The 23,749-nt window shown below is 44.3% G+C and overlaps 1 protein-coding gene across 1 annotated transcript in view; it reads right to left on the bottom strand.

The window, feature by feature from the left end:
• LOC147692287 (serine/threonine-protein kinase D3-like) overlaps nucleotides 1-23,749 on the bottom strand; it is a 587,115-nt gene that overhangs the window by 106,810 nt on the left and 456,556 nt on the right. Inside the window, exons 8-11 of the mRNA XM_086938546.1 lie at nucleotides 7,550-7,673; nucleotides 7,086-7,163; nucleotides 4,251-4,521; nucleotides 3,902-3,930 (exon numbers count right to left, since the gene is read on the bottom strand). Of these exons, the coding sequence (XP_086794672.1) occupies nucleotides 3,902-3,930; nucleotides 4,251-4,521; nucleotides 7,086-7,163; nucleotides 7,550-7,673 (502 nt within the window). The remainder of the gene's footprint in view (nucleotides 1-3,901; nucleotides 3,931-4,250; nucleotides 4,522-7,085; nucleotides 7,164-7,549; nucleotides 7,674-23,749) is intronic.

Genomic DNA, 23,749 nt, shown 5'->3' with positions numbered 1-23,749 from the left:
TATCTCAGGAGCTCTGGAGAAGCAAGCCGGTCAGATGCGCTTAGGTGCCTGCTACTGCAGGGGAGTAACTCCTTTACTCCAAGGGAGATTCTTCAGTCGTGCAATCGTTGTGCAGGCATTCAAAGTACTTGGTTTCTTCTTAGCAGAATCTTGTCCAGGTAAAATCTAAAGTCCTGTAGCCAGGTAACCTACTTTATACCCATGGGAAGGGGTGAAAAAGATTCTAGGGACCCTCCTAGGGGAGGGGCAGGACAGAGGGGTGGCTACACCCATGTCGTTTGTCTAGTTTCATGCCAGAGCAGCAGCAATGGCTCCCAGAACTGGTTTCAGATGGATTATGCACAGGGACACCAAATGTGCCCCCAATGCAGACTTTCTGGAACTCTCAGAGTGCACCCACCCAGCCCCAATACACTAATTCCTGTCTGAGAGGTGGTTACACCTCCCTGTGACAGGATGCCTATTGTCATGCCTTCCTCTACTCGAACTTGGCTCAGCAGCAGGAGAGCAGAATCGTGTCTGTGGCTGGCAGCGTCCATTTTTTACTGCCCAGGTCAAGAAAGCTGGTACCGGGTAGACCAGTGACCCACAGTAGTGGTTTCAGAAGGGTGGAATCATACCTCCCACACCAGTTACTGGTGTGGAGGTATGATCCAAGGTGTTTGACACCAAACACGGCATGTTTCTAAGCAGCCGTTTTAAAGTTAGCATTTACTGCGAGGTTATAAAGCACTTAGACCTGTATATCTGGCTGCATCACAGACAACCCCGGGGAACGGTCTCCGAAGGCTGTAGAGGGGCGCTATTCTTGTAGGGGCACCCTCTCACATAAAGCCCAGCACCCTGCCTTCAGGATTGATAAGGCATGCCATAGGTGGAGAAGTGTGGCTCACTGGTTAGAGCAGGCAGACCCTGAAGCAGAGGTCAGACCCGGGACCAGGGTTCGATTCCCGACGCGGCAGGGTGTTGAGCTCAAAATGTCCACGGACTCGATAATTCTCGCTTCGGTGCCTGACCTAATCATGGGTTCACACTCTGCAACTCTGGGCATTAAGCTTGCTTAATCTCCACAACGGCCCCCCCGCGGCGGGATGCCTGGCTTTCACCTTGGGGATGCCCTGTAGGGGCTATCTCACAGGGAAAAACCAGGACGGGTTCCCAAGGCAAGCGCGGAGATACCCCTTCGGGGGTCGATTCTGGCGCTATATAAGAAATATAATAATAATAATAATAATAGGGGTGACTGATTATTAAGTGTAGTGATTTAGATAGATATAGTGAACCTATATCTAAGTAAGTGGTAATACCTGATGGGACATGGGTCACAGCTGGCCAAATGGCTGTCTCAGGGTATCCGTACCATAGCGGCAATCTCATTGGAACCCTTCCGTGACAAATGGGTAAGAGACGTGCGCTGTGCATTTTACAGACAAAGAATGGGACATCATAATAGGTTATCGCAAGAAGGTGTCTCGTAATCCCAAATTTAAATTCATCCAATTGATGCTGCTACACAGAGCCGATCTGACCCCACGTAGACTATGCACCATGTTTCTGGGAATGAGGGACACCTGCCCACGATGTCACACATGCAACGCGGGACTGATACACATGGTATGGGACTACTCGAGTTTAGGGCATTACTGGACATCTGTATGTCAGATACTGAAGGATATTGCCCCAGTGTGAAATAATGACTCAATGGAATATTTTATACTGGGCCTAGGGCCCCATGGAAAAAAGGGTAATCCAATACATAAGTTCGCTAATCTTGCGCTTTTCCTAGCTAAAAGGAACATTGCAACACGTTGGAAAGCCACTAGGGCGCCATGCTTACAAGACTGGCATGCGGAAATGGTCAGATGGGGAAGGGCGGAAGGGCTGAGTTACAAAGAGAAGGGCATAGGGGGTTGCGAAAAACACCAATATCTATGCCTTGAAATGCACTGATGGAGGAATATGTTGCGATTGACATACTATCATACTGAGAGAGTATAGTTGCACCTAGCCGGGCCCCGGACTACAAGCGGTGATCACACATGTCATCAATGTCAGTACTTCCCATTACAGAAAGAAATGAGGTGCAAACCGGAATGCATACAGAGATACTATATATGCAGGAACATGATATGGGCATGTGAATATACTATTAATGGGTAGGTTTGGCCGGGTTAGTGGGAGGAGGGAGGGACAGGGAAGTTTGTTCTTATAAGTTAGTAATAAAATGAGAAGATTTGATTTTTGCAAATTAAAAAAGTTATATAATGGCTGATTTTTGTTAGTTGAGCGGGAGGCATAAGATTGCACATTGTTTTAAAGCCATGGACCTACTTTATTGTACTCAAGAAATAAAACAATGTTAATTGAGCAATGTATAAGAATCTCGGGGATACTGTTGGAAACCGCTGTATAACTGATGTAAACGCATACGACATGTGCTGTACGAATATGATGCTAAATTCTCGCCTTTTTCTTATATCGGTAACTGATGTACAAAAGCAATAAAAATATGTTTAAAAAATCAATGAGAAACAGTTTTTAGATGCAAAACAGTGTGTTAACATGCCGTTATCAATAAACATATGTGTTATACCTGCTGCTCAGCCAGTGTGACTGGGGTGTGGAATGTTGGTGTGTGGTGATGCTGTGGAATGTTGGATGTTGAGAGAGTCAGTTTGCGAATGGGCTGAGCAGCAGGAAGACTGCTCATGGTGGGGCTCTTCATTATATCTCGTGATCTTAACATCTTTATAAATCATATTACTTAATCTAAAAAAAAAAATCTAAGTGGTGCAAGCACCAGCTTACATTAGCTGCTGTAGCAGACCTGTTGTGTCATTTTGAATGGCCTTTCATGGGTGGCATAATACATGCTACACGCTGGGGTAGTACCTATGCCATGAGTACATGGTGTACCATATACTAGGGACTGATAGGGGTACCACAGTATCCAATGTGGAGTGTACCTAAAGTACATACATAGTCATTTAAGGGAGAAAGCAGATAGACTGGGGTCCTGGATAGCAGTATCCCAGTCAGACTAGCCCAAAAGCAGTGCTACATCAGCAAAAAGTGGGGGTAGCCATAAGAAGCAGATCCTACTTTCCTACATGGGTGTTATCCTTAATATATATCTTACACAGTTATGATTTTCAGTTTGTACGAATGAAATCGGAATTCAGTAGATAGTGTTATCCTGAAAATTGAAATTAGAAGACTGCTTCTCCCTCAAAATTAGACATAAATTGATAAATAACACAATATCCATTTATTTTATATTCTCTTGATATACTATTTTGGTTTCCCATTTATTGTTGTGCTCCATTTTTTTTAAGTAAGTCTCCCTGTCCTGATAGCCCCTTACTTTATAGAGCAATTTTAAGTTTTCTTAGCTTCGGGGTAAAGCTGAAACATTGTACTGGGGAATGAGTACCTTGACAGTCCATTTATGAGTGTTGACACCCAGACAAAACCAGAGATAGTTAGGCAGCATCGATTTGCCGCTCTTGGATAAAGGTCTATCTTCTATCTAGAGACATCTTTCAGACCTCACTCCATTCTTGTTCAAAGTCAGTTAAGACTGAATGCTTCTCCCCCAGGGAGATGATTGCTGCTACAGGCTGAGCCATTACAGTCAATGACAGGCACTAAATGACTTTACCTTGGAAGTCCATTCTTCTGATAGAACAAGGCAATGAATTCTGGTAGCGGAAAGGGGCACATAAATAAAGTAGGTGAAAAAAGCACACTGATCACACCGGCTCAGTCAACCCAAGACTTCGAGTTCACCATAGTAAGTGTAGTCCATTGTGGTGTACATGGTATATAAATAGCCTACCTGCAGAAACAGAGCTCATTACATGGAGTTAGGGGTACAAATGTTATTTTGTAAAGAACTTACCATGTTCGTCTGCAGCCCTAATCCGCTGCCTGTGTGATGAAAAAGAGAACAGAACTTCAAGTAAAGAAATAAATCACTATACTGAATACTCAAGCATTGAAGGCAATTCACTCGAATGTAAATTGTAAGCAATGACAGGAACTCAAATATTGGTCCATGGACTTACATTATTGGTGTAATTGTACCATCAAATAATTTCTAAAAACCTAAGATTAATCTTTATATTTTCAAGGGAGCTTCAGACCTCACAGGCTGTATCGGGGTTACAGACAGACATTCAGCATACCTCCCAACATACAGACTAGAGTTGACCCCCAGAATGTTGAAGAGTCAAAGTCTTCCTTCTTACCACCATCCTTAGGCTGGCCGGGCAGTGGAGATGCACTGGATTCGTTCATGCCAGGCCTTAGGGCTTGCCTGATCACTTTTTCCCAAGCCCCTCCCACTTCGTTCCCCAACCAAGGTTGGCCTGGCTCAGGGTTGATGGAGCGCTCTCCTACATAGTACACCATGGTATCGGTGAGTAGCTCGAAGCAGTGGGGGCTTCCTCCCTCAGTCGGCGGAGCTGATGACGATGCCTTCCAGGCTTGGATATCAAGTATGTTAGACAATGGCAGCTCCTACAGGAGAATGGTACACGAGACAGAAAAATATGTGCAGACTCTGCCTAAAAAGTACTGGGAATTATGCTGATGTCATGAATAAGCACAGCAGATATTTCAACATCTAATATACACTCCCTAGGCCCTCACTCTGAAGTCAACTGTCCCATGTTAATTGAGGTGAAGACAAGGAGATAAAAGTCACACTGATTTTAAGTTCAGCTTTTGAGACTCTGATTATCTTTTGAGCACTAGTTACTAGCAAAGCATAACAATGTATCCCTGAGTGGAAAAGTAGGAATAAGGCAAATTACTCCCTGAGCTCAAATGTGGCCCCCTGGCTTAGTCATTACTAATACTTTACCAAACATCAGAAGCAACTATGCTCCAGCATAGAATGCTTCATAGATTCACATACTATGAAAATATTGAAGTGTGAGTCTAAAAGTTCTTTCAGATCCCGATCTGGCTCTGTTCTAAGTGAAGCTATGAAATATGCTAACAATGGATTTGTAAATTAAGAGATAGGTCAGGTAAGTGACTGTTTCATACCATGTCTTCATAAGGCGTATATACCCGCCATTGATTAACGCTGCCCAAACTGCCTCAGCGGCGAGCAACTCACATACTATAACAACTGAAACACTTTCCTTCTAACTATAGTCCGTGTGCACACACTCTCTTCTTTAATTCATGACTGAACAGGATCCCTATTAAATCATTTTGAGACAACGATAAATACTACGCATAGATAATGAAGCAGCATAATCAATGAAGTGCAGATATGCATACACAGAAGATATGGGGGGGGCAAATTTAAAAGATGGCCGATATCGCTACCAAACTGGATTGGGAAACCCGTGTTCTGAAGATAATAATTAAATGGGATACATGTAAAGCTTCTTTAACTTTGTAATGCGGGTGAATTATAATCTGACATCTTGATTTTATATATATCTAGAGAATGAACACATTTATAGTCGCTCGTATTCAATGAATATTGTGTTGCGAATGAAACAGAATATTTGAATCTACTCAAGCAGTTATGTACTATGACTATACAGAGGCAGAGCCACATAGTTTCTTTCTCCATAATTAAGGGTAATAGTGTATTGCAGCGCAAAATCAATTGTGTTCGCAAGTCTCTCCACAATGGATCAAACCTTCATAAGATGGCCGCCGCTGTTGTATCCTTAGCTGTATGAAACCTGCCCACCATGCCAGGTTTTTCTTGACGTTTCCCGCAGTATCTATGTAATGTTACATTGAATAAAGTCCAGACTTAAGGACAGTGGACACTTATGAATACAAAGTCACCAACTACATTTGCAAATGAAGACTGCTGAAACCAAAAGCTCCGCAACTCAGTGATGTTCTAATTATTGAAAGATTTAGTGTAACTCATCTTGTATTGACTTCCCTGGATTTCTGCTTTTTACTATGGAAGTCAGATTTCAAGATTAGAATGAGGGTTAGGACGTTATATATGTATGATCTCTTTGATCTATAGACACATGATCTAAATTCTAAATTGAGTGATACATGGTTTATGTAGACTAAACACCAATGTGAGTGTACATTTAAAAAAAAGAAGATGCATGTTATTTATATAAATATCTATACTAAACATAAAAAGATGAGATTTTTTTCCTACTCTATATGTCTGCTACTTCAGAGTCTTTGACATTTATAGAAACCTTATGACTACTGGATTTGAAATTTTACGACCTTCTAAAGAACATATTGTATGCCATACGTTGAAGGTACGGGGTTATCATTATCATACTAATGTTTCTATGGAGCCTCCTCTCTCTTTTTTTTAATATACTTTATGACTATTCTTGTTTTTTAACAAACCATGCTAACTGTTTAACTCAGTGATCATAACCATACAAAAACGCTTGTAGACAAATATTGTTTTTTGAATGCATTATAATTTGATTTTTGTATGTTCAATGGATGTGCTTATAGGATGTGTTTTGAAGGAAGTAATCATGTACACGTTTTTGTAAGAATGTACGTCTGTAGTAATGTTTGTTCTATCTTATGTAACTGTTATTGATGGGTTTAGGCTCATTTTTTTAAACTATATTAGTATGTATTTTTTAATAGCCCTGAAAAAGTCTCTTGGGAGACGAAAAGCGTTGGCTATGATCGTTTATTCATGGAACATTAAAGAAAAAACCCTTTTGTGATAACTAAAGAGAAAGTTCGTCAAGAAATATACATCCTGGATCTGGACGTTTCTTTATGCGCCAATTGTTTTTGAAGTTTGATGTGACACGATTATATCATCTTATATAGTGCTGAAACTTATTGCATTAGACAAAGATAAATACTATAATGGTCCTCAAACATCATCAATCTCCTACTAAGGAAACCACAACCCTAAGCTGTTGAACATCTCCTCCTAATCACAGCCTCCCAACCATTCAACTAATTTATGGTGCAACTTTTTCAAATTGTTAATACTTCATTTCTTCCTGTCACCGTGGTATAGGTGTAAAGCTAGTCTTAAATTCCATGGCTTTTGATATTGGATTCAATGTGCTCAAAAGAGGAAGCTATGAGCTGAGGCCTACCTTATAGAATTTTCCTCCAGTTTCATTGTGGAAAAGTGTGATACATTTGCTGTCCAGCTGCCAATAATGGCGCTTCCGCTGCAGAAAAAATTTACAAAACATGTTTGGTTAGAAAAGTCAGACAAGTGATGCAGTGATGTTATGAGTATTGGAAATAAACAACTGCAAAGTGGAGTCGGTAAGAGCACAGTTTCTAGAAAGGGCAACTGCTGGAGACCTTAAATGGGTCTAAAGTGAAAAATTCAAAGGCGCTATTGATGCCGGCCAAAAGAGTATCAATGAAGAGGACATCTCTTCCTGCAGACTACAACTATCTTTTAAGCAAAATAAAATCTAGTGACTTGCACAGTCCTTCCTGAGATGTAGGTTTTATATCATCCTGAAGGGACAGAACGTGTACCAGATTGAATGAATCTGAAAAAGCATTTTATATTTCCCTATCAAGAAGAACCTGAAACACTAACCATAGAATCTTTGCTGGTGAAGTGAACCATCCAGCCTTCCATGAGCATGTAACTGTTCTTCCTCTTGACGTTGCGGACAGACTGGACGACTCTCATCAGAGGGATGAAATTGCTGAAACTTGGGCTGCAAGACAGCATCGCAGAGCTCAGACATACATTAGGGATCAAATTGTATAGTCAAAGTGAACATATCAAAGCACAATTTATTACTGACCACATTTATACAGTACATTCTGACTTCCCTTCTCCACCACACACTTTTAAACATAAGCATTTTGTTTCTTAAATTAAACACCAAAACACTAAAACAGCAATATCAAACACAGTGTCATTACAGCACTAAAACATTAGGTGGTGGGATTAAGGACCCCAAATATGGGGCATTGCACAGTAGTTATAATCAGGTGCCTCTAAGAGTCAGTCTCACTAAAACCTGGTATAGATAATATGACCACCCTAAACTGTAAGGGGGGAAGGAGATCCACTATAGGACCACCCTGCCTAGGTCTCTACAGTCACACATCAGCAAAAATTATAGAGTGCCTCAAGTATACCCACACAGATGCAGAAGCCTCACAAAAATATAACTTTATAAGCCATTGAAGAGGAGTTGCTCTCCCGTGCTAATAACTACAACTTTGGAGGTGGTATAGCAAAATATTGCTTTTTTGATATCAAACTGCTCTGCACAGTGGCATCTACCAACATAACATCAAAGTAAGAAGATGTGCAGTTGAGGATATGTAATTTACACTTTACTATTTATTTTTAGGTGGAAATATCACTCTGCTACAGAAATGCTGAAGTGTTAGCAACGGATTTAGTTTCAGTTTTGGGGGCAGTTTCAGGCCTCAGGGCGAGTGGGATGGGTCAAGGTAGTTTACTGTGGTAGGATACAGTTTTTAGGGCTCAGGACGGGTGGGCTCGGGTTGTGTATGTTTAGGGTGCAGGGACAGTATTTAGGGCTCAGGGCGGGCCGGGGAAAAGGGAAAGATTTAAGGGCTATGGGCAGTTTTGTGCCTAGGCCTCAGGGCGGGGTGGGCTGGGTCGGGATTGGGATACCTTATGGATGTAGAGGGCATTTTTTAGGGCTCAGGGCAGGAGGGAGCTGGGGACAGGGTCGTTTTTAGGGCATGGGGTTTATTTTTAGGGCTCAGGGCGGGGTGGGGGAAAGGGACAGTTTTCAGGGCTAGGGGTAGGGGTATGATCTTTAGCACACATGTCCCTTTACCAATCAAAACTTTACCACACAATTGCGTGGTTAAGGCATGCTTGGTAAAGGCCTGTGTAGTAAAGACGTGGCATGGTTAAGACCTCATGATTCAGGGGCAAACAAGGTGTCCAATACATAGTCCAGTTCAAACCGGTGCTGGGGCACCCCAGCCCCAGCTCTGGCGCGAAACTGGACAAAGGGAAAGGGGTGTAACCACCCCCTTCCCTGGGCCCACCCATAGGAGGGAATAGCAGGTAATCCAGCCCCTAGATTTGGTATATAGGTAGGAACTGAGTCCCAAGACTTTAGATTTGATCCTGACTGAAACTTGAAACGAAACTCTGAACCTTCGACATTCTACCTGAAGATAGAAGACTGAAGAATCTCCCTTGTGGTCAAGGAGTGACCACCCTGCACAAGCAGGCACCATCCAGCGATCAATGGCTTGCTTTGTCGACTCTCCCGCCAGAGCCCAAGCACAGAGCCTGACAAGAACCGGACTTCCAGACTTCCAGACTTCCTTCAGCCCGATACACAGTCCCAGCAAAGCTGAGACCCGTGGAGGCGACGCGAGACGTGGGACCGGCCATCTTGAAAAGTCAACGACTTGCTTTCCGTGCAGCTCCTGAGGCATCCTCAAAGCTCTGCATAGGGGATTGAGAAGCCCCAGCCCCGAGCATCATCTGCACCGAAGATCAGCCCTGCACACTCCGTGAGTTCTGCGTGGGGCCCTTCTGCATTTTCCTGCTCGACGCGTCTGTCCGGTCACTTGCCCGTTGGCTAGTGGCCATCTTGACGACGAAACCTTGAATTTACACCACTGGTCTGGTTGCTCCAGACTGGCCCCTGCTTCCCTGAAAAGAAGCAGCCCATCAGACCTTGCTGGTCTGATAAAGAAGCCAACTTCGATTCCTGTGTGGGTTGCCTTTGCCAAGGCTTGTTGACTCCAATCCCGAAGCTGACACCGCCGACAGCGAGAACCTTTGTGGGACAGTCCGTGCCTGACTCCTGGTCATCGTCGACGCCTCCTGGTCCACGTGGCTGCAGAGACAAGCTTCACGACATCACCTGATTGCTTCGCGACATCGCCTGGTTCCTTCCTGGTTCCTTCCTGGTCACTGGCAAGTGACCCAAACTCTGTCCCCTCTGCTTTCAGGTACTCTTCACCCTTGATCCGCCCTTGGATCCAACCAGACACTTCTCTCCTGGTCGCCTGCAGCATCTTTCTTCACAGCTCCATAGGATTCAACGACGAAACCCGACACACTTTGACACCTATTCACCCGCTTCCTGTGGGTGAGGTAACGCGAGTACTTTGGTGCTCCTGTGGGTATTGACTATCCAACTGTCTAGGTTTCAAGTAACTTTCATCGAGTCCAGTCAGAAGTGTCCTAAAAGAACTAGTTTCTAACTCTTTCATTCCCATTCATTCTCGATGGTAACCTGCGTGTGAGTAAAGACTCTACACACGCCTCCCGTGGGCCTCCTGCTTCCTATCACTTGGTAGCACAGCGTAGCCCCAGCGATTCCCTAGGCCCTAGGTCTATTCATTTTCCGAGCAGTAGTACTTATACCACTATTTTAGTATATGGTTTAGCGTGCCCCTAGGGCTCCACTGTATTTTGTGCAACTTATTGTATTTTAATTAAGTATCTTGTTATGTGCTTGTGCCTCTGACCTCATAAAGAGTTCAGAGGGATTGTCTAGAAATAAATACATATATATTGTATATATATCCTGTGTGGTGTCCTTTCATTTGGTATTAAAGGGGTTACATATGGTAAAACAGCTGGCTTCACATGCCCTCTTGAGTTTAGCCTAAGACTGCTTTGTCCATGCTTCCACTAGGATAGCTGGTCTATAAGGTTGACTTTACAACCATCACCATAAGGGTTGTTTGGACTGTTGCAAGGTGCTCACTAGAATAGTGAACATCATATACCAGGCCAACTTCTCACACTGGGCATTCTAATCGGTCATTAGGAAATGTGTTTGATTAGTTCAGAAACCAAGGTTCTGAATCGGATTCTGCAATACTGAATCCCATTTCAAGCCTTTCCAAATGACATCGTAATCGGACCCTTAATAGTGAGTAAATGGCCTCATCTAGATTATAAGGACAGAGTACTCCACCACAAATGTGGAGCAGTTCCACGTTCTCAATACTGATGGTCCACCTACCTCTATTTAAAGACGGGTAGACAGTTATGTTGGGTCAGCAGTGCCCCTGGGGACTCCGTTAGTGGAAATCTTACTGACAGCCCAACGGAATTGGAGACATTGGCGTAAGTACTGCAGGCCATTCATCCTGTTTATGTCTGGCTTGCTGATGTACTTTATTACTGTTCCCGACCTCCCAAAAAACAGAAGGACCTGAATATAAGAAAATGACCACATACACTCCGAGGATTAGTCTTTTTCCCATAAATAAAAAGGTTGCAGAGAGGCCCCATGGAACATAGCGGCCATTCAGCAATCTTTTAGTGCCATTCAGAGAAGTCGATTTGGTGCTGACCCATCTAAAGGCACCGAGCCCATGCTTGCAGCAATCTCTACATATTTACAGGTTGTACATACACCAGGGTGGTGGATTTGAGACAGCCCACAAGTCTGGAATGAGGTAACCCTCTGATAACTGGCCACAGTGCCTGACCATTCATGAGCTCATTCGCAGAGGTTGGAGGCCCTTAGAAGTGTGTCCTGCAGCACAGTACTGTTGTTTTGCTTAGATACCAGGAATATTTGACTAGCAAGCATTCTTGGAATGTTTGTGTTGAACTGTTCATGCAAGGGTTGGGACAGTTGAAGGGAGGACAACAGGAATGCTGGACTTGTTCTTCTGTACTTCTCAGCAGATAAAGCTATTCTATTAGAAGCAGGGCCGGACTGGGTACCACAACCGGCCCCGGCAAAGTGCTCGGCCAGCCCCCCCCCCCCCCCGACTGGGGGGGGGGAGGGTTTGGAGGTGCGGCTTAGTGCGCTGCTAGCGCCGCTTTTCGGCCGATTTTGTTGCACGGCCCTGTAACAAGATCGCCCCTAGGGGCCCAAAATCGGCCCCCCACCCGTGCGTCGCACCGGGGGATTGCCCGGTGCCCGTTCTGGCCAGTCCGGCCCTGATTAGAAGGACTGTGCGGGGTCCTTTTTGACACTGCTGACAAGCGCTGAAGAACTGCGAGGATTCATGTGTGCAGCGGAGTTAAAGGAGTTTTTTTTAAATTTCATGTTTTTCACATCAGATACTAAAGGCAGCTGTAAGCTTCAGATGACGTGTATTTTTGGCTGATCACGTGGAATTGGGGAAGCACAACTCACTTGTGAAGGTGCCAGTTGAATTTAAGGCGTGCATTCCTGAAGATGGCGAATCGCTGGCATGCGCGGATTCCTGGTGCCATTGCAGTCAGTTACCTCCGCTGGGTATGCGAACCACTCACGGCAGCATGGGAGCAAGTTGGCCTCCCTGCGCTTTGCAATGCCTGTGTGGTGCTCTCTGGAGTTGTTGGACGACGCAGCCTCAGGCTGTGACGAGATGTAGGAAGTGACTTCATCACGCGAGGTCATGCAGTGTGACATCACAAGCAGGCATTTTGTTTATTTTAATATCAAATTTCCTATCTCCTCATTGGAATAGCAGCATTTCAGCAGAGATGTCAATGACCTGAATTTTGAAACAAGGAATTTCAAGATAACTGGAATGCATTTGGTTTCAATGGAATTTACCTAATACATTTCTATATTTTTTTGTCTTCATCTGGTTGGTTCATTTTCATTATTTTGTAGCCTTTATATATTTTTGTGGGAGACTATATTTACCTATTTCATACTTATATCAGCCTGCCTGGGTACCTCTTGTGTTGTGAAGGAAAAGACAGTGAACTAGTCCTTGAGTGAAGTGTAGATAATGGACAAGTCCATAAACTATGATTACCCAAAATTATAATATCAGTCCACCTCAAGCATTTTGGGCAGCTGGTTCAGAAACCTCTATTAAATGGCTGGAATGGAGGGCATATTTTACGAACTACATAGAGGCTGTGGATGAGGCTGGAAAAATTGCGACAGCTCAGAAAAAAGATACTTTTACTGTTGTTAGTGCCAGCAGTATTGAAAGTGTATAATCAAATGACTAAACCTGTGATTGCTGGTGACATAAATGTATATGATCTAGCCTTGGTACACTTAGATAAATATTTTGCACCCCAGGTATGTATTGGTTTTACCAGATTCACATTTTTCCAAAGTAAATAAGGTAAATCTGAGGCGGTCGATAGCTATGTTTCAGAACTTAAAACATTAGCATTAGATTGTAAGTTTGGAGGATTGCACAACGATGTTGTTAGAGATCAGGTTTTTATGCATGCATAAAACTCCGCAACACAATAAAGGCTTTGGGTTAACGGTGATGCACCTTTGGAAGAAGTCCTAGCGATAGTACGCAAAGCAGAAATGTCTAGTAGATGTGCGGTCGTTTTGAAAGGAGATGCACCAGATACCTTGTTGGTAAGTAAAGTGAACTTGGGTAGGGATAGACAGGAGAAACAAGGGGTTTCAAGATATGATCGTGGAAAACCAAGAACTAAAGAACAGGTAAGGTGTTACAGATGTAATAGCTTAGACCACTGTGTAGAAAAGTAGGATTTGCTCCTTAGCAGCCTTCGGAAACCATTCTCCCGGGCTGTTGCTGACGCAGCCAGACATATAGTTAGAGGTGCATTATATGTTCGCGTAAAATGCTATCTCGAAAACAGCTGCAACAAAACATTTTATGTTTGGTATCAAACACCTTGGAATCATACCTCCACACCGGTAACTGGTGTTGGAGGTATGATTCCACCCTTTTGAAGCAAGTTTTATGGGGTCACTGGTCTTCCCGGTACCCGCATTCTCGACCCGGGCAGCACAAAATGGTTACTGCTGACCAGAGACACATTTCTGCCCTCCTGCTGCTGAGCAAAGCTCGAGCAGGGGAAGGCTGGACAATAGGCATCCTGTCACAGGGAGATGTGACCGCCTCCAAGACAGAATTTAGAGTACTGGGTCTGGGTGGGTGCACTTCCAACGTGCTTGAAAGTCTGCATCTGGGGCACACTTGGTGTCCCTGTGCATAGTCCAGTTAAAACCAGTCCTCTGACCCGTTTGCTCCTGCTGTGGCATGAAACTTGACGAAGGACATGGGAGTATCCTCCTCACTATCCTGACCCTCCACTGGGAGGGCCCCCTGAATTTGTCCAACCCTCTCCCATGGGTACAAAAGGGCTTACCTGGCTAAAGGACCCTAGATTCAACGTGGACAGGATTCTCAATGAGAAACCACTGAACTTAGATCATCTGGACACTCTGGACTTCGACTGAGCCTGACTTTGTCTCCCTCTCCGTCCAAAGCATCGTCTGTGCCCGTGCACCATACAGGCTACGTGCAGGACCTGTGGTGATTCAAGGACAACTGAAGAATCTCCCTTGGGGTGAAGTAGTCACTCCGCTGCATTCGCAAGCACCATTATGAAACTGACCGGTCTGCTGATCCTTAGCTCCTGGAGACTCTGAAGGCTCCAGCGACACAGGAGGGGGATTCCTAAGTTCCTTGAGGTTGAGCTGCCCTCTCACCAAGTTTTAGGCAAGTATCCCTCGTGGCCACCTCATAACCCGGACCCTTGTGCACTGAGTACTTTTGCAATTGCATATGCTTTTTAGCGTTCCCCAACTAAGTGCATTGGAATATCGATAACCCTAATCTCTGTCCACATTTTGTACAAAGGATTTTTGCCTATTTGCACTCTTTACCCTACAAGATGTTACTTTGTGAAAATACTAGAGGTTCCCTTGTGACACCTGTGCCTCCTGCCTGTGGGTTCAGTTGAGGGACAACACTTCTTTTCTTGGGCTCCTCAGGTTGCTCCAGGCCTACCCTGACTCCCCTTGCTGTGGTGAGTTTTCTAGTCCTTGCTGGGCCAGACCGTAACCTTACTTGACCTTCTCCATGGGTTGCTGCTGCCAATGCTTGTTGGTGCTCCTTCCGGACACCGACCCCTCAGCACTCGACATCCTTTGTGGGACAGCTTGTATCCCACTCCTGGTTTTCCTCAACATCTCCTGGTCCCCGTGGCTGCAGAGTCAAGGTCCCCATCTTCCAACTGAAGCACCCAACATCGGTGGGCATTTTATCTACCGAGCCCCTGGTCACTCCTGAGTAACCCAGGCTATGTTCCCTGTGCTTTCAGGTTCCTTCCATGAAGAATACACCTGTAGGTTCCACCGGACACTTTTTTTCTGTCCAGCAGTGGCATTTCTTTGAAGAATACCATTGAGATCGACAACTGTTTCCAACGCCACTTCAGCCCTATGTACCCGGCTTCCCTGGGATAGGTAGCTCTGGTACTTTGATATTCACGGGTGGGGTGGCTCTCCAACCTTCTATGTTCTAAAGGGTTTCTTCATGATCCACTGGGAAGGGTCCTTAAACACTAAAACTGCAACTGCGACTCTCCCATTGAACTCTACGTAGCACGCGGTCGTGTTCTCACACTGTACCCTTCCCCTATGGGGTCCCTCCTTACTCACCTTGGGTGGTTCCTTGGGGTCCCAGTGATTCTACACCCTGTAGACACTGTCTTGACTTGAGTCATGCTTCTTATACCACTATTTTAGTATATGGTTTTGTCTCCCCCTGGAGCCCACTATGTATTAGTGCTAATTACGTTTGTTTCTGTGCTACAGTATTGTGTGCTTTGTGTTAATCTGCGTGTAGCAGATACTGTGAGGTATTTAAGGTGTGTTATAATAATAAATACATATTTTTATAACTACTGTGTGGTTCTCCTTTCATTTAGGCAATACAATAAGGTTGCATACTGGTTAAACAAGCTGCTTATCCATAAAGAATTTCCACAGATTACCAACACACTGTATAGGCAGAACAAAACCAAACTCTGTAACACTCCTTCTCTCAAAGAATTTAACAAACTTACAAAAGAGGACACCCTCGTTCTACTCTGTAGGATGAAATCGGGTTCACCTACTGACCCTGCATTCTCACAGATTTTATCCAAAATTGGTCCAGCACTCATCCCCAACCTAACCCATATCTTGAACCTCTCACTCTCAGAATCCACTGTGCCTGCACACTGGAAGTAAGATATCATCAGACCCTTCCTAAAAAAACACAACAGCTGACCCCAAACAACACGCCGACTATAGACCTATCTCTCTCCTACCTCTTTTTGGTAAGGTAATGGAAGCAGCAGTTAACCAGCAGTTATCAACATATCTGGAAAAAAAAACATTGAATCCATCCCAATCAGGCTTCTGATCCTATCATAGTACTAAGACAGCTTTGGTGGAGATTATTGATAACATCAGGCTCTCCCTGGATGCCAGACAGTCGGCTATTCTCATCCTGCTAGACTTGTCGGCGGCCTTTGACACCATCTCGCATGGCATCCTTCTGGAACGTCTATGGGAGCTTGGTGTCGAGGGCCTGGCCCTGAAATGGCTGGAGAGCTAACTGTTGGAACAGTCTACAAAAGTACAAATAGGGGGCTTCTGTTCCAAAAGTCAACCTATTGATAAAGGCATCCCCCAGGGATCCATTTTGAGTCCCACAGTTTTTAACCTTTACGTGTCGCCCCTGGCCAAGATTATCAGAGACTATGGCTTTGATACAATCTCCTATGCCGACGACACGCAGTTGTTGATCACTCTTGATCCAGATCCCACTGACACGCAACACAGGTTTAAACAGTGCATGTCATCAGTAAACAAATGGATGTCAACTAACCATTTACTCCTAAACGCAAGCAAAACAGAAATTATGCTCTTCGGAGATGTACAACATGCATGGACCATGGCCTGGAGGCCCTCTTCACTGGGACCATGCCCTCCACCCAAAATAGCAGTTCGTAATCTAGGAGTTATCATGGACAATAAACTTGAAGGACCACATTAACTCCTTGGTCCATACTAGTTACGGAATAATGCGCTCCTTAAAGAAAATCTTTAAATGGATTCCCCTCTGCTCTAGACTGCCCCTTGTACAGGGCTTAATCATCAATCGATTGGATTATGGTAATGCGCTGTTTGCACCCATAAATAAAGGACTCCTGACAAAACTACAAGTGTTGCAAAACACGGCAGCTAGATTGGTCCTGAATTTGCCTTCCCGCTTTCCATCAGCTCCGAGCCTTAAAGCCCTCCATTGGTTACCCATAAGGAGTAGGATCTCCTTTAAACTATGCTGTCTGACTCACAAAACCTTGAATAACCAGGGTCCGACCTATCTAGCAAAGAAACTGGTTAAATATCAGTCAGGGCGCTCCCTCCGCTCATAAAACAAACACTTGTTGAGGATCCCTGTGAGAAGTTGGCCTGATATATGATGTTTCCAATTCTGGAACCACCTTGTATCAGTCCAAACAATCCCTTATGGTGTCTGGTTGTAAGTCAACCTTATAGACAAGCTATCCTAATGGTAGCATGGACTAAGCAGCCTTAAAGGCTTAACTCTAGAGGTCGTGTTAAGCAAGCTGTTTTACCAATCACAATCCCATAATATCTAATGAAAGGACACCACACAAGTATATATTATAAAAATATATGTATTTATTACTAGAATAATCCTCTGTACTATTTATAAGTGCAGAGGCACAAGTGTTTAAACAAAAGCACAGTTAAACATATGAAAGTTGCACAATTATGGATGAGGCCGGGAGGCCACGCAAACCATACATTAAAAAAGTGGTATAAGAGATACCAATCGAACAGTGGTTAGGCCTGGGGCCTAGGGAATCGCTGGGAGCAGTCGGGACTAGCAATGCTGAAGTCGGGAAAAGCCCGCGGGATTCGGGTGCAGCGCTTAAAGCACAAGCATGCACCAATGCAAAGTGTTGACACCGGCGTTGATGAGTTACCTCACCCACAGGAAGCGGGTGCACAGGTGTGAAGTAGTGTCGGGTTTTGTCACGCTGGTTGATGGTGCTTGAAGCTGAAGATGCTGCAGGCGTCGTGAAGGTGAAGTGTCTGGTGTGATCCAAGGGTGAATCGGAGTTGTAGAGTACCTGAAAGAAGAGGGGACAGAGTCCGGGTCACTCAGCAGAGACCAGGGTGGAACCAGGACGGAACCAGGCAATGTCGGGTGCAATCAGGTGGTTGTCGAGGAGCTTCTCTCCGCTGCCACGTGGACTCTAGGGCATCTGCGACGTCCAGGGGTGGATCACGAGCTGTCCCACAAAGGCTCTCGCTGTCAGCGGTGTCGGCTTCAGGATTGGAGCAAACAACACTTGGCAAGAGCAATCCACACAGGACTGGAAGATTGCTTCTCACTCAGACCAGGAGGGTCAGAGCGGGTGCTCCTTTTGAGAGGAACGAGTGCAAGTCTGGAGCAGCCAGAATCACAAGTTAGATTTTGTAGTTTGTCGGCACAGGGGCCACAAGCCAACGGGCAAGTGACCGGGCCAAAGTGTTGAGCCAAAAGATGCAGAAGGGCCCCACGCAGCACTCGGTGAGTGTAGAGGGGTGAGCTTCGGTGCAAGAGTGGCTCAGGGCTGGGGCTTCTCAAACCCCGATGTACAGCTTCGAGGGTCACTCGTGGGCTGCACGGTCAGCGTCTCGTGGTCTTGCCAAGATGGCGGGCCCCACGCTTCCGGTCACCTCCACGGGTCTCAGCTCTGCAGGGACTGTGGATTGGGCTGTTAGAAGGCAGGCACGCTTGGTCTTGTTGATCTCTGTCACTTGAGTTCCGGCGGGAACTGCAACAAAGCAAATGTTGAGGCTCTGGATGGTGCCTGTTTGCACAGGGTGGTCATTCCTTGACCACAAGGGAGATTCTTCAGTCTTCTACGTCGAGTAGGATGTCGAAGGGTCCAGAGTTTCGTTTAATAAATTTCAGTCAGGATAATCTGAGTGCTTTGGCACTGCTCGCATTCTTATACCAATCTAGGGGGCTGGATTACCTGCTAGGTCCCCTCCTATGGGTGGTACCCAGGAAGGAGGTGGTTACACCCCTTTCCCTTTGTCCAGGTCGCGCTAGGACTGGGGCTGGTATGCCCCAGAACCGGTTTGACCGGGTTATGCAAGGGGAAGCCTTGTGCTCCCCAGGCAGTGTCTGGTTTCTTTCAAACCTCCCTGCTACAATCCACTATCTCCTGTCTGGGGTGGTGTGACACCTCCCTGTGACAGGAAACCCTTTGTCCAGACCTCCTTGGCTGAGTTTCGGTCAGCAGCAGGAGGTCAGACCCGTGTCTGTGGCAGAAGCATCCATTTTGTGGTGCTGAGGCTCCTTTTAAAATCTACCGCGTTTTAGCAAAGTAACATGTCGCCTCCCTCTAGAGGGGTGGAATGCTATCCCCATTGACAGGACTGTCGAGGGGATAGTATTCCAAATCGTATGACACCCTACACGACATGTTTTGATAAAGCCAAGCCAAAGTTAACATATAACCGCGAGGATTATAATGCACTTAATAGTATATGGTATGGCATTATCCCGGAACAGCTTTGGGAATTGGGCCCGACAGCTGCAGACAGGCTCAGCTCATGCTAGAGCACCATCTCACATAAAACCAAGCACTCTGCCTCCAGGATTGTTAAGGCCTTCCACAGGAGTGATTTATAGGGATATATGTGTCCAGATAGGTTTAGATATAGGTATAATATATCTACGCAAGAGGTGATTACACCAACCTGCCCCAGCTGAGTGATCAGCCAGTTTTGTCAATTTTGGATAGCCTGCCAGGGGTGGCAAAAGATATGCTGCAGCCCCTGGTAGGCCTTGGATGCACCTAGGCCCTGGGCACCTATAGTGCACTGTACAGGTGCAGATAAGGAGACCCAAGCCAATTTAGTTATGCACCTAGGGTACATGGAATCCATTTTACGGAGAGAGCAGATAGCCTGGGGCCCTGATTAGCAGGAAGCCAGGCCAACTAAGTTGAAAACCAGCTAAACACAAGGCAAAAAATCTGGGGTAACCATAGTCAGGTATCCACCTTCCTACAATCCCCAAAGTTCGGACTGTAAAACACGGGGATAGATCTTTTTCTAAAACTGCACCAGAACTATGGAACTCACTGCCGCTACGACTTCGCCAGGAAACAAACCACAAAACATTTCGGAAAGATCTCAAAACATGGTTATTTTAAGTTCTGTCTCTTCCTTTATTACCTGTGTTGACAAAGCGCTATGAGACCTAAGGGTGAAATAGGCGCTCAATAAATATCTACTACTACATAACATTCTTTCAAGACTAAGCCTGAAGGCTGCTCTCCACAGCTACCACTTGAATAGCTTTCTAAGGTTATCTTTGACCTCTTAAATCACCATAAGGATTGTTTGGACTGGTGCAAGGTGCCCACTATAATTAGTGGACATCATATAACAGGCCAACTTCTCACAACTTGGCATACAGTAAAAACTGTCCTGCAGCTAAGCAAAAATGTAGCAACTGTAGCCTTTTTGCCCATTATGCTAAGGTGTTCGGGAAAACACGAAAATTACATTTATAAGTGAATTGGAAGAAGATCCTGGTATGTCGGGTAATTCAGGAGAAGACGCATCCGTCAATAGTCTTGTTATAAATGTTAGGAACAACCGTGTGTTAAACATCAATGATGTCGTATGTGGGAACAAGCAGGAATGTTGGATGATGTTTGGTGGAGTTAAACTAAAAGGTTTTACCGTTTCTGGCTGACCCTATACGATTATCAATGAAGGTTTATGGAAAACATCATTTGTAAATAAAGTAGGGAAGCACTTATTGGAACCTGACGTACATCCTGAGGGTTAGAGTGGGGAGAAGATGGATTTGATTGGCTTCAGGTCCTTCACATTCCAATTCAAAAATAGACAAAATTGGGGAAAACTGTATGTTGCAAAAACTGGTCCACCTGTTTTGGCTTTGGTTTGACCGGACAATGTTACATATCATACTGGATCCTAAAAGTAAGGAACAGGTTTTAACTGTAGATGAAGGCAGTAAATTAGGGAAAGAATCCAGGATCAATTGTCCACCATTTTTAGTAACAAATTGGGGAATCTTTTGGGTTTTGAGCATCTAATTCGTCTCACGGAGGCATGCTGTTTCCAAAAAAATCAAAGTCGTAATGTGCCCTTGTTGGTAAGAGATGAATTTGCAGAGGAACTTTGGAAATAAATTGATGCTGATGTAATCGAACCTATTGAAGCTTCCGATTGGATCTCTCTGGTAGTTATCGCTAGACGGGGAAATGGCAAAATTAGACTTTGTGTGGACTTGCGGCACTTGAACCATAACATAGTGATTGACAGGTTTCCACTACCGAAATCAATGAAATGGTCACATGCTTAAAAGGGGCTGAATGGTTCTCCACCATTGACCTTTCATCAGCATACCACCAGAATTCCTTGACACCTGAATCCAGGAAATATACGTCATTCATTACTTCTTTTGGCTGCTATCAGTATAAGTGCAAGCCTTTTGGGTTAGCTTCAGCGGCAGCTGTATTTCAGCGTCTGATGTTTTAATTGTTCAATGGGAAAGAAGGTGTTACCTTTTTCCAAGATGATAGCCAGGTTTTTGGTGCAAGTGAAAAGGAACATGAAGCTAGACTTCTTAATGTTTTAAGGATTTTAGGAAAAAAGGCCTCACTGTGGGGTATTCAAAATATAATTTTGCCAGCAATAGTGTTATCTATTTGGATCATGTGATAGATGAATTTGGGTTTAAATCAAAACCCACATTGGTAGCAGCTATCGAAAATGAATCTACACCTGCTAGCAAGGATGATGTGAGATAATTTGTAGGCATGGCAGAATTCTGTACAAAGTATATTCCTAATTTTGCTGAGAAAACATATAACATTCACCAGTTACTCAAGAATGAGTGCCATTTTCAATGGGCTCCTGATTGTGAGAATTATTTCTGATTTCTTCAGTTGGCAGTAGTTAATGCTACAGCCTTAAGCAGTTTTGACCCTGCTGATAACAGCATAATCACTACGGATGTGAGTAATAAAGGTCTGGGGGCGGTTTTGTCCTAGTTGGTTGACAAAGGAACGGAATGAATATTAGCTTACACTTCTAGATATTTATTTCCTTGTGAGGAGAAATACCCTATCATTGAAAAGAAGCATTATCTTGTGCCTGGGCCTTGGAGCACTTCAGATCTTTCATTTGGGGTAAGGGTTGTACTTTGAGATGTGATCACAACCCCTCAATTATGATTCTGACATCTATGGGGTCGGAGAATGTTTCTGCAGGGTTGGCAAGAATTTCTATGTAAAAGTAAAATGTTACTTACAGAATTATCTATTCCCCTGGGAAGGATAATGTTGTAGCTGACTTTTTCTCTAGAATGTCTGCAATGCTAGAATAGTGAGAGGATAACAAGTGGAATGACTTTCAAGTAGCTTTGATTCATGATCAAGGGCGTTCGGCAATAAATAAGACTGAGTGGGAGTTGGAATTCCAAAAGGATTTAATTTTACTAGAAGTTGTCTCATATGTAATGAATGGTTGGTCTACGAAGGAATCGCTCAGTGAAGCCACAAAACTCTTTTGTCAGATCAGAACTAACTTTGGATGAGGGATGTTTGTTGAGAAGTGAGAGGATCATTCAGTCAGGTAGTTTACGTGCAGGGATTGTTGAGTTATGTCATGAGGGGCATTCGGGGATTACCAGATTTAAGTCTATCTTGAAAAATACATTTTGGTGGCCTGGGCTGGATGCTGCTGCTGAAAGGGTGGCAAGGGAGTGATGTGCTTGCAGTAGGGCAGACACATCCTTTCAAACTTTGAAACCACCAATTTGTGGAGGATTCATTCATAAGGAACCATGTGAGACAGCTAGTTGCAATTGATATCATGGGGCCTGTAATTGATTCTAACCATGGTTTCCGAAGGTATTTAATCGTCTTGATGGATTGGTTGTCACAATGGCCTATCATTAAAGTAGTGGACAAGGCAGACACTGAATCAGTATTACAATTTTTGCATGAAACCTTTATGTCTCTAGGTATTCCAGCATGCATTGTAAGTGATAATAGAGTTGAATTTTTATCTAACAAAGCCAGGACGTATTTTAAAAGATTGGACATTAGGCACAGGACCACTGTCTGATATAATCCCAGTGGGAATGGAATGGTGGAAAGATTTAACCGTGTGTTGAAGGAAACCATATAATTAGCTATGAATGGAAGTGAAGCTTGGATTACGCAAGTGGGGAAGATGGTTTGAACCTACTGTGTCACATGTTAGAAAGCTACAGGGTTACCATCCTTTGTAATAATGTGAGGACGACAACCTAGATCTAATTTTAATCCGGCTTGGGTGTGTTTGTCTGGAGTTGAATCTGGGTCGAATGAAGAAGTAAGGAGCAGATTGGAACGAATGCATGACAGGAGTAAACAATATTATGATATGAAACATGGTTTGAAACCCAAAAAGATTGAAGTGTGTGACTGGGTTTGGGTTAAAAAAACTGGCTTAGTTAGAAAAGGGGAGAATTGATTTGTTTTATGCAGAAGAGGTTGTGGAAGCGCTACAAAATGCTGTGAGACTTAGGAATGGTAAAGTTTGGAATCTCAAAAGGATGGCTAAAAGTAGGAGGATGGATGAGAATGATGAACAAGATGGTGGAACCAACTGGGAAAGGCTGATGGATGATGGTTACTTGGATTTGGTTTCTGAAGCAAATGTATACTCTTCACAAAATGTTGGTACATCCAATGAAAATATAAATGAAGGAACAGGATCTGCCATATCAGAGGAGCAGGTTGGTGTAGAGGCACCTTGTGTCCATAACGATGTTAGAGCGAATCATCAGGGGGTCTCTTGTCTTTATCCACTTCTCATGTTTTAGACTGCAACAACTGCAAAAGATCCCACACTGCGCATGGGAACAACATTGTCTTGTCACACACAGTCCATGTCGCAACGTTGCTGAATAGGCTCTTCAGTTAATGCTCAGGCTCTCCATGTTCTTTCATCAAGGTCTTCTTCTCAGTCTCTTTCTCTATCACTAG

The sequence above is a fragment of the Lissotriton vulgaris genome, chromosome 9 (genome assembly GCF_964263255.1).
Source record: "Lissotriton vulgaris chromosome 9, aLisVul1.2, whole genome shotgun sequence".
Taxonomy (NCBI): domain Eukaryota; kingdom Metazoa; phylum Chordata; class Amphibia; order Caudata; family Salamandridae; genus Lissotriton; species Lissotriton vulgaris.
Note: the sequence above shows the minus strand (reverse complement) of the source record. Positions and strands in the feature narration are given on the sequence as shown.